General features: G+C 44.1%; 1 protein-coding gene across 1 annotated transcript; it reads left to right on the forward strand.

The window, feature by feature from the left end:
* The first annotated feature begins 111 nt into the window (after positions 1-111).
* ACTA1 (actin alpha 1, skeletal muscle) lies at positions 112-6,477 on the forward strand. The gene is made up of 7 exons (XM_081942294.1): positions 112-267; positions 2,004-2,144; positions 2,761-3,085; positions 3,799-3,960; positions 4,806-4,997; positions 5,111-5,292; positions 6,025-6,477. Exons 2-7 carry the CDS (start codon positions 2,016-2,018, stop codon positions 6,166-6,168), a joined length of 1,134 nt encoding a protein of 377 aa, XP_081798420.1. The 5' UTR covers positions 112-267; positions 2,004-2,015; the 3' UTR covers positions 6,169-6,477.
* Positions 6,478-11,645: the final 5,168 nt, after the last annotated feature.

The raw sequence follows: 11,645 nt of genomic DNA on the forward strand, positions 1-11,645 counted from the left end.
GCCCGTGCTACCTGGGTCTGGGCCAGGCGCTCCTTCTTTGGGCAGCCCCGCGGCCGAGCAAGGGGCCTGGGGGGCTCCGGTCCGGCCGCCTGGCCAGTCTCGATGCCCAGCACCCAAATATGGAGACATTCCTGTGGGTCGGCGACAGGGGAGGGGAGAAGCCAGCAAGGGCCTATATAAAACCCGCCGGGCTTTCGCAAGCCCACCGACCAGCAGAGCTGGGAAGAAGCGGCAACCGGAGCTAAGAGCCAGGAACCAACCCCCAAGGTGAGTGAGGCCGGCAGGCGGAGGGCGGGTGACTGGCCGGTTGGCTGCTCAGACAGGCAGGACCCGGAGAAGGAGGACCGGCTTCTCAGCGCAGCAGCTCTTGGGCCTGGACTGGAGGAGGAGACTTGGGGAGTGGTGGGGTGGGATGGCAACCTCTTCAGCTTTAAGCTCAACAAATGATCACACCCTGAAGCAGCTTTGCTGCTTTTCCTGGATGGGTGGAAACAGATGCCGCCCAGCCTCTTCTCCTGGTTTTATGGCAAGAGGGGAAAAAAGATCTTGCCTTTTGCTGGAACAACCAGGGGCAAGCTTTCAAAGTCAAGCAAATAATAGGTGATGACACTGAATCAACCCAAAGCTGAAGTCAGCGGAGACCCAAAACGATGGTCCAAGAAATGTAGGCTCTGATTAGTTGTGGAAACAAAGTAGTTTTCTCCAAATCATCATTATTAGCAGCTTAGGAGGAATTGGAAATGGACAGCAACCGGATGGGCTAAAATTAATTGCTGGAAAAGTATAAGTGACAGAACGAACCAAAACAGTTTGTTGAAGGAAACATCCATATTTTATTAAATATCTGTCAGATGAGACCTGATTGGGTTTATTTATGCCTCATATCTCTTTAGTTCCTAACATTAAAGAACAGTCTAACTAGCTGTCAGATGCTGTAATTCAGAGTTGGATTGGGCACCTGACAGTTTGAAGAAAGAAAGTATATCCTCAGTACAAGCTATTTGTTGCTCCTCTGTAAATAATGTGTCTAGTATGCTGGGAAATCTGGCTTCATATTCCTATTTAATTATTTTCAAAATTCACAGGCGACCCTTCAAAATTGGCCTTTCTCATGCTTTTTAAGAAATCAAGTCCTCCGTGTGTGTTTTTCTTGAAAATCATATATTTTGCTTGGAGAAATAGCCCACGTTTTGATTCTTGCTCAAATTGGTGTCCTTGGATGTGTTGGACAACTGTTCCTCTATTCCTCAACCAACATTTTTGGGGGTGTTTTTAAAATTTTAGTCCAGCATTTGGAGGTTGAAAAAATAAAATCAGTGAATTAATATCTGAAAAACAAAAAGGACCAACTCTCTTTTTATCATCTTCTGACATCCTGGCCACTTCAGGGCAAAATTCAGTATTCTTCTCAAACAAACTTACTTGACAAAAGCACCACTGAAATGAAGAGGTTTCATTGCAGTGTACATGTGTAATATTTACACATGAATAATGTAATAAGGTAATCTAGTTATTACTGGTCAATGTGTAATTCCTTTAGGAGACAACTGACTTTAGATTTAATTTGTTTTTATAGAGAGGCTAAAATTATAGCCTTGAACTTGATTATTTTAAATAGAGTTCCCCACTATAAAACTGCAGAAGTAAATCTTATTGAAACAAATAGATCCTAGTTCTAAATAAATTTGGTTAAGCCCCACCAATAATCTAGTATTTTAATATCGTTGTTACTTGATATTGCAGCTTTTAACGATCAATGGAATCATCAGATGAACAGAGAAGGAGCTTTATGTGTTTTTAATATGGATGATTTTTCCTGAGTTTTCTCACTTATTAGTGAGAGCAGCTGTAAGGGTGAATTATTTCACCCTGTCCTTTCCCCCAGTGAGGGAAATCTACTGAATTTATTGAGGTTGAAAATCTTCCTGTAGTCTTTGTGTTCTGAACTTGCATAGCTTCCTGGTGCCTCCTGTGACTTTTATTGTTTTTTCTTCCATTCCTAGAAAGCCAACACCATGTGTGATGAGGATGAGACCACCGCACTTGTGTGCGACAACGGCTCTGGCTTGGTGAAGGCTGGCTTTGCCGGGGATGACGCCCCTAGGGCTGTCTTTCCCTCCATTGTTGGCCGCCCACGTCATCAGGTATGTTTTCTCTTTTCACCAGCTGTGCTACTCTTCAACAATAGGCAGACTGAAAGATACAGCATATATTGCTTTAAATTTTACTTTGCTGAGAAGGCCTGGACTGTGATTAAGGGTGAGGAATTAATAAGTCAGAGGACTCATTGTTTTTCTTTCCTTTTCCCCACTCTTGATCATCTTCCTAAGATTCAGGCGGCTCCATGTGAAGCCACTAAAATTACCATGACAATATAAATCCCCTTAACTTTGTAAGATTTACTATTTGGGGATCATGCACGGACATGCGTTACATTTTGAGACAGTTATCAGGTCCCTGAATGGGAACTCCCTGCACTATTCTTATTTTGAAAAAGTGAATGTCCATCATAGACCAAAGAGTCTCCACTGTTTCAGATAAAGAATACAAGATAATAAATCGGCCACTCTTTAGAGATCATCATAACATTGTCTAAATGATCTCTGAGTTAGCTACTTCCTTTATTTCTCCTACAATTTATTGTCTATTTTGTGACGAACTTAATAAGAAGAGCCCGATACTCTTTTGATTAATGTGCAATATGTAGGATAGAAAATAGCCATTAGAAGTTGCTAAGTGTTTTTCCCTCTTTCTTCCTAGGGTGTCATGGTGGGTATGGGTCAAAAAGACTCCTACGTAGGGGATGAAGCCCAGAGCAAAAGAGGTATCCTGACCCTGAAGTACCCCATTGAACATGGCATCATCACCAACTGGGATGACATGGAGAAGATCTGGCATCATACTTTCTACAATGAGCTCCGTGTTGCCCCTGAGGAGCACCCCACCCTGCTCACTGAAGCCCCTCTTAACCCCAAGGCCAATCGTGAAAAGATGACCCAGATCATGTTTGAGACCTTCAACGTCCCTGCCATGTATGTGGCCATCCAGGCTGTGCTGTCCCTCTATGCCTCTGGCCGTACCACTGGTGAGTGCTGGTTGCTGGAAATAGAGAAGCAAAAGCCTGAATTCCAAGGGAACCCCACCAACTCCTCTTTCTAAGAATAAGGTAGTCATAATCCAACTAGTCTAGGAGATACCCTGTCATTGACATGGGTTTAGGAACAGAAATAAACTGAATTGTCTTCTATTAAGTCCATCTAGTTAACTAATGTTTCTCAGCCTTGTGTACTCCTGATACTTTGGATTATATTGTCTGACTAGACACCTGCATTTCAGTAATTCTTAAAAGATCCTGGTTGGGAAAGGCTAATGTAGGTTTATTTGCAATGCCTTTTTCAGATATAATTTTTTTGATCTTCTTTGTAGAATGGACTATTTAATGCTTGCATAGCATGTTCCCTTCATGCCTTTACTGGCTCTCTATATTCCTGGTCCGTTCTAGGCAGTAAGACTTTGTCAGCCCATTAAAAGAATGAAAAGTTCAACTATGGGCATGACTAAAGTTTTCCCCAGAAAAATGTACATTGCCTCCATGTCTAGCCTACTCCTTAATGAAATGGAATTCTTAACTGGATAACATTGACTGTGGGAGTACTGGGAATCCCTCATGACTCATGTAGCTGCGTTGTCTCTTCTTTCTTCCCTATTGCTATGTGTCACGTATCAACCTAGATCTGCAAGTTGGTGAAACATGTAACCTCCATTGTTAAAAATTGTATCTCTTCCTTTTTTCTGCAGGTATTGTGCTGGACTCTGGCGATGGTGTCACCCACAATGTACCCATCTATGAGGGTTATGCCCTGCCCCATGCCATCATGCGTTTGGACTTGGCTGGTCGGGATCTCACTGACTACCTGATGAAGATCCTGACTGAGAGAGGCTACTCTTTTGTCACCACTGGTAATGATGGAGACTCCCAACCCTCTTCTCTTGCTCTAGTAGTTCTTGGCTAATCCTAAATAGCTTGTCCATATTTAGAATTGGAAAGACCTTCTCATCAGCAGCTCTGCCCTCTAATTGCCCCTTAGTTCTTTGGGACACCACCTTGGAGAACTTTTTTTTTTGGTCAGGACAAAGGAAAATATCACTCAGGTTTCTAGACCACCCCTAATAATGGAAGCTCTCTGGATAACTTTGGACCAGTTAGTTTCTTCTTTCCATCCATGGGGGTGTCACAGGATAGTTGTTCTGGAGGAAAATTGGAGGCAGGAATATAACATATGATACCCCAAGGTAGCAGGTTAGAAATAAAATTTAAAAATGTAATATTGTTAAGGTGGATGTCACTTAAGCCTGTGTCCCTCATGGGAATGAGATTAATATCTTCAAGACAGGAGAAAATAAGTGGTCAGGGCACATTTCTGCCTTAGTTAATTTCAGTGGAAGTGGGAAAAGGATCCATGGGCATAGGGTGGCACTAAAACACAGAGTGAGTATGACATGAACAGAAATGCAGAAGAATGTGGGTGATGTTTCCAAGCTCTTCTGCATTGCAAAGTTCATCAGACCCAGAAGGTTGTGAGTTTCATACTTTCATCACAACCATAAAATAGTGTGTGTGAGTATTGCTTTCTTGCTACTGCCAGATGTGTATGTGCTTTTTAAAAATGAGTTTCAGGGTCATGCAACAGCTGCCTGCATTCTTTCCTCTGTATTATGCTCGTTTGTCCCCTCACCCTCCCACCCCTTTCTTTCATTCTGGGAGGACTTTGGCTAACAACTAAATGCTTCTTCTCTCCCCACAGCTGAACGTGAGATTGTCCGTGACATCAAGGAAAAGCTGTGCTATGTGGCTCTGGACTTCGAGAACGAGATGGCAACAGCTGCCTCTTCTTCCTCTCTGGAGAAGAGCTATGAATTGCCTGATGGGCAGGTCATCACCATCGGCAATGAACGTTTCCGTTGCCCAGAAACCCTTTTCCAGCCTTCCTTCATTGGTATGTTTCCAACTTAGTATTTCTCATCTTGTGATCCTTTACCTATGGAAAGTTCGTATGCTGGGCATTGCTATATTCCTCCTCCCATTCCTTGATTTTGTCGATGCCACCAGGTATGGAATCCGCTGGTATTCATGAGACAACCTACAACAGCATCATGAAGTGCGATATTGACATCAGGAAAGACCTGTATGCCAACAATGTCATGTCTGGTGGCACCACCATGTACCCCGGTATTGCTGACCGTATGCAGAAGGAAATCACTGCTCTGGCTCCCAGCACAATGAAGATCAAGGTGGGTTTTAATTACACAACTTACAACTATGCAGTGGAATATGGCAGATGATAAGACCATAAGTCAGCACCGTGAATTACAATGCACAGTCATTTTTATTCCACTTATTGCAAACAGTCCACTATGGAACATGAGATAAGTCTGGAATCAACCCAGAGTATTACTAATGGGGCTAATCATGCAGAATTATTACCAATGAGTTTGGATGCGAATTAGCTTTGGCTATGTTCCCCATCACTGCTTTTAGTGGAATTTCTTTTGAACAAGCATTTCTGGATTGTAGCATTACATTTCCCTTCTGACACTTTCTGAAATCTTCCAGGATTCAGACAGATTAGGGGACTGATCCCTATAGTTGATGAAGTCACCTACACGTTTTGCTGAATGCATTAGCTTGCTTTTCATCTATTTCTGTGTGGGGGAAAATTAACGCAATTTACAATAGTTGACAGAAATTCACAGTACAGAGGAACAATACTTGATAGGAATTTAAGATACGAGATCCAGAAAGCTGTGGGGTTGGTTTTTTTAAAAAAAAGATTGAATTAATAGTTTAAAATCCAAGTTTAGATTGCTTTGAACTTAAGTCAGTGTCTTTAGTGATGGGGCATAATGCTGTTCCATTGTCTAGTTGAAATCCTCCTTTGTGACGTTCTGCTCTTGTTAACTAAGCATCTCGTTTTGTTGTTGCTTTTCCCGTGGGGACTAAATCCTTCTATTTGCCTCTTTCAGATTATTGCCCCCCCAGAGCGTAAGTACTCTGTCTGGATCGGAGGGTCCATTTTGGCTTCCCTGTCCACCTTCCAACAGATGTGGATCACAAAACAGGAATACGATGAAGCCGGCCCATCCATTGTCCACCGTAAATGCTTCTAAACATGTTTACAGAAAAGATCACTTCTTATTATTATTACTACTTGGTAACTACTCTCAGGATGACGACATTGTGAAGTGCAGGATGTTGAACACCTGCCCAAGCCACATTAAGGTTCAATTTTATACCAATGTCTATGTGACGGTTGCTGCAGACGCCATGTGATACTGAGTGTTTGTAAAGTGTACATAAAATTAACTTATTTTACCTCATTTTGTTATTTCTCAAAACAATGCCCTGCGGAAGGAAACCAAAAAAAACAAAACTTTCAAGAAGCATTAAATCATCAGTCATTCTGTCATGCCCCAACACAGCTGACTTTGGTGTGATTTATTACTCCGGAATGTTTTGGGTTGTAATATTTCCCCGCTCAAGTTAGATCACTACACATGAAAGGGTTTAGGGAGGAAAAGGGGTGGCAGTGCATAGCAGTGGCATACCATCTATAGGCTTTGATGGCAATCCTCAGTGCACAGACGTTTCCATAAATGCAATGGGGCAGGGCTAACATACATTTATCATTCCTACGACAGATGGGAAAGATGCTGAAGTTATTTGTCCCGGCTCACCAAGTGAGTTCATAACCGAGCAGGGATTTCAGCTCAGATCTTACATTCCTGAGGATTTTCTCGAGACAAATGTCAAGATGATTTGAGTGGTCGCAATCATGATTTTATAAAATGATTGCACTTATCACCACCAAACATGCATAATATAGACATTCTCAAGTGACCCAGAATTTTCCTTACTAGTGAAATTTCCTTGATAATGCTATTCTTGGGGTGGGGCTTGGGGGCTTGGATTGAGTTCAACATCCCCCTTCTCCTGACTCTGCCAATTGTCCAGAATTGTGCCGGGGCTGAGCCCAAGGTTTGTCCGAGCCCTGCTATGGAAGAGCCTTTAGCTAGTGCTTAACCAGCACAATTACAGCTCGAAAACATGTGTTCTGCCACTCAGCTCCAGCCTCTTCTTCAATTACTGGCTGTCAACCTTAGCTGAGCCAAGGAGCTGAAATACCACAGAGGTCAACGCAGATTAGCGCCAGCCTTGTGCTGCAGAGAGAGACTCTTGGCTATCAGCTGTTGCCATCTTTCACTTTTCTTTTTAGCTTTTCCTACTGACGGAATTGCATCAGCTTCTTCAAATTACTATAGTCCATCCAGTGGGTAGGAACTGAAGGTCATTTGCCTTTTCACATGCCAAATTCATATGTTAGACCCTCTCAATCCAAAGTATTACTGTACAGACTCTGCACAAAAGAGAAATTGCTTTTTGACTTTACAATCTAGCCCTCCAAGGCTCCATCTCCAAGGTGCTTTTTTGGCTGTGGTCACCCTTTCCCCCTCTCCCCCAACCATTTCCATCCTCAGAACACATTACCTCATTTCTCTCTCCTTTGAAAGCAAGGCTGCTTGAGTCTACATATTCGTTTTCCTTCCAGGGCAAATAGGCTATTCCTTGCATAGCCATGGTGTGTCAACATGAGAGACAACAGGTGCAAACAGCCTGTGCCAACACATTCAGTCAAACAAGCCCAGGTCACGATGTATAATAATGAATCAAACCCATCCTGCAAATGCTGCACACAACAGATGTCCAGTGGGAAATGTGATACTTTGGAAACACTTGGTGTCTGTGACCTGCTTTTCAGCAATAGGGGAGCAGTTAAAGCTGCCATGTTAGCTATAAGCTAATACAGCCGAGGCTCCTCCAGAGTAAGCCCCACAGATTGCAATGGTATGGAAACAAGTTGCATTTACTGGCACTTGTGCAGGAAATACTTGGGGACAACACAACAGGGGTTTATGCAGGAGATACTTCCAGCAAGGGGTAACTTGTTCATTCCCACATACAGTGAAATGACAGGTTTTACTTTTAATCAGCATCATGTAATGGTCTTAATTCATTCAGGAACATAAAGATCAGCCAAAGGACAGAACAGATTTCTGGGATACTTAATGGTTCTTCCCAGGTGGTTGTTTTTCCTATTGCAATGTTTTTGTACACTGTGTGGCTTCGAGCAAAGAAAGTTTCAGAATGATTTCTGTATGAGTAAACATTAATGTGTCACAAGCTTTCAGCATCCATTCATCTACCTGCCTATCTGCCTTTGGTGGAAAAGAAAATATGAGCTAAATTTCTGATTTCCTCTCCTCCTCAAAACTGGCAAGGCGAGCTACTGTATATACAAACAGAGAGCAAACTCCATTATTTTCTAGGAGTGAAGGAGTTACCTAGTCGCGTAATGAAATGTCTGTGAGCAAGCTCAGGGACCACCAAGATGGTCCATCCCTGGGCTACATATAAACTCTTCTATTGGCATTGCGGTTTTGTTTTGATGTTAAGTTTTTTAGCTGTCGTTAGCCACCCAAAGGCATGTTGTTGAGATGCCTGTCTGCACCTTGACTCAGTACCTTGATTCCTTGGTATCTGGATTGGTACAATAACAACTACTTTATTTTAATAAAGGGGGGTGGGTTAATAGGGGGGAGGGTTGTTGGAACGGTAGAAACTTTGCCATAAAAACATTTTTTACTTTGAAAGTCAAGGACACTTGCCTGCACCTGGATGGGACTGCCTGGAGATTGTATTTAGTTGAATGCGAAGATTGGATTGGACCATGTGATGAACTTGTGGGTGTGGGGCAGGGTTGTGAACTTTCAACTGGGTGGGGAAAACCTGGAAGCTTTCAGATTCGGGTTTTCCCAGATGTGCCAACATGACATCTCTAATAAAGTGGAACTTTGAGGAACTTCTAGCCTCAGAGTTTTATTTCGTTGGAGGTATTTTTTGGGGAACCCTGACACCTAGATCTGTTTATGCCATGATTTTGTCTTTAAAAAGTGTGACAACAACCGTGGTTGTAGAACAGTTGAATATCCCTTGGCATCTTTCCTTGTGAGTCACATTTCATGATCTGCAAGCCCAGCTCATCTATTTTTAAAACCCTGCTGCTATCCACTGTGTCAGGTTCACTCCATAACCATTCCATATGCTGGAAGCAAAAAGCATTATTTAAGAAGGTATTATCTAGAGATAGGCCTCAACTTATGGCCACAACTGGGACCAGAGTTTCTGTTGCTAAGCAAGATGGTTGTTAAGCCATGGCTGATTTTAAGACCTTTCTTGCCACAGTTGTCAAGCCAATCACTGTAGTTGTTAAGTGAAGTGCACGGTCATTAAGCAAATCTGGCTTCCCTCATTGACTTTGCTTGTCAGAAGGCAACTGGGAAGGTTGCATTGGCAATCACACGATTGTGGGATGTTGCAACCATTTAAAATACTTAATGGTTATCAAGTGCCTGAATTTTTGATTACATGAACCTGGAGGTGCTGCGATGGTCGTAAGTGCGAGGACAGTTGTTGTTTTTTCAGCACTGTTGAACAGTCACTGAATGAATGATTGCAAGTTGATGGCTACCTGTATATTTGTAGGCATCAAATCCCTAAGGACCATCAGGAGTTTACAACATCACAAAACTATATATAAGAAAGGAACAGAAATAAAAGGTCCACATACTAATGAAAAGTTAGAATAAAATTTATTTAAGAAAACCAAATTATAACTAAATCAAGATGGAATTAAGTCCCAACTGCTTGGCAGTTCTGGCAACTTCCATAAAGAAATTAGCATGAGGGTCAGCTAGATGGCTATTGAAAAACTATTGTAAAGCACCAGTGCAGCTACAGATAAGTGGCCCCACTGAACCTCAACTCCCTTTACCTCCCTAAAGTCCACTAGCCATTTCGCATGGATAGATTGAACTGGTCTGACAAATTATAATAGGAGAATAACAGTGGTGGGTTCCGAATCCCGTTCCAACCAGTACAGTTGGAACGGGCCCAGAGGCGTCCATATGGACGTGCGCACACGTGTATGTGTCTTAGTGCATCCGCGAACCTCCGCGACGCTCCAGCTGCTCCGTGGAGCGTTGTGCAGGCGCTGTATGTGCCATGCGTGTGCGTGGAAGCACGCAAGCCTTAAAAGACAGATAATAATATAATAATAATAAATTTGGATTTATTAGCCGCTCCCTTTCCGGGCAGGACTCGGGGCGGCGTACACTGAGACATATATAAACATACATATATACAAAAACATACATGCACGGAGGAGGTAATAGATTAAAACATTTAGACAAATTAAAACCATTAACATGCCCCGTTTAATAAAAACCCAATATACAATAAAAATGTAAAATTTAAAAAAGACAGTCAGGAGGAATATGAAAAAATTACGGTTGAGCCAGGCCGGATAATTGAAAGAGGTGGGTCTTCAACTGTACACGGAAGGAGCGGAGATCGGAAATAATCCTGATGTCACGGGGGAGGTCATTCCACAGGGCTGGGCCCATCACAGAGAAGGCTCTGCTCCTGGATGTCGCCCCCCGACACTGTTTGGCGGACGGCACCCGGAGAAGTCCCTCTCTGTGTGAGCGAATTGGTTGTAGGGATGTGTGGGGCAGGATGCGATCCTGCATGTAACTAGGTCCTATGCCATGAAGCGCTTTAAAGATCATAATCAAAACCTTGAAACGCACTCGGTAGACCACAGGAAGCCAGTGCAGCTCGCGCAGGAGAGGTGTTACAGGGGAGTATCTAGACCTCCCCATAATCACCCGCGCGGCCGCGTTCTGGACCAACTGTAGTCTCCGAGTGCATCTCAAGAAAAGCCCCATGTAGAGAGCATTGCAGTAGTCCAGGCGAGACGTCACTAGCGCATGGGTGACTGTGCGTAGGGCATCCCGGTCCAATAAGGGGCGCAATTGGCGCATCAGGCGGACCTGATGGAACGCCCCCCTTGCCACGGCTGTTACATGGTCATCCATGGACAGCCGGGCATCTAGGAGGACGCCCAAATTGCGCACCTGTTCCATGGGGGCTAGTTGCACGCCCCCAATGGCCAGAGATGGAAGCACCTGGTTGAACCGGGGGGCCGGAAGCCACAGCCACTCCGTCTTGGAAGGGTTGAGTTTTAGTCGGTTGCCATCCATCCAGACCCGTACGGCCTCCAAACACCGGGACATCATTTCGACGGCCTCATTGGGGTGGTTCGGGGTGGAAATGTATAGCTGAGTATCATCAGCATACAGATGATATCCCACCCCAAAGCCACGGATGATCTCGCCCAGCGGTTTCATGTATGTGTTGAACAGGAGAGGCGAGAGCACCGATCCCTGTGGCACTCCACATGTGAGTGACCTCCGGGTCGAACTCAGCTCCCCTGCCAACACACATTGCGTCCGGTCAGAGAGGTAGGAGCCAAACCACCGTAAAACGGTGCCCCTGACTCCCAACCCCTCTAGCCGGTGCAACAGGATACCATGGTCGATGGTATCGAACGCCGCCGAGAGATCTAATAGGACCAGGATAGAGGAACAACCCCTATCTCTGGCCCTCCAGAGATCATCAACCAATGCGACCAAGGCCGTCTCCGTGCTGTGCCCGGGTCGGAAGCCGGACTGGCGCGGGTCTAGAT

The sequence above is a fragment of the Natrix helvetica genome, assembly GCF_964273705.1.
Source record: "Natrix helvetica genome assembly, chromosome: 2".
Taxonomy (NCBI): domain Eukaryota; kingdom Metazoa; phylum Chordata; class Lepidosauria; order Squamata; family Natricidae; genus Natrix; species Natrix helvetica.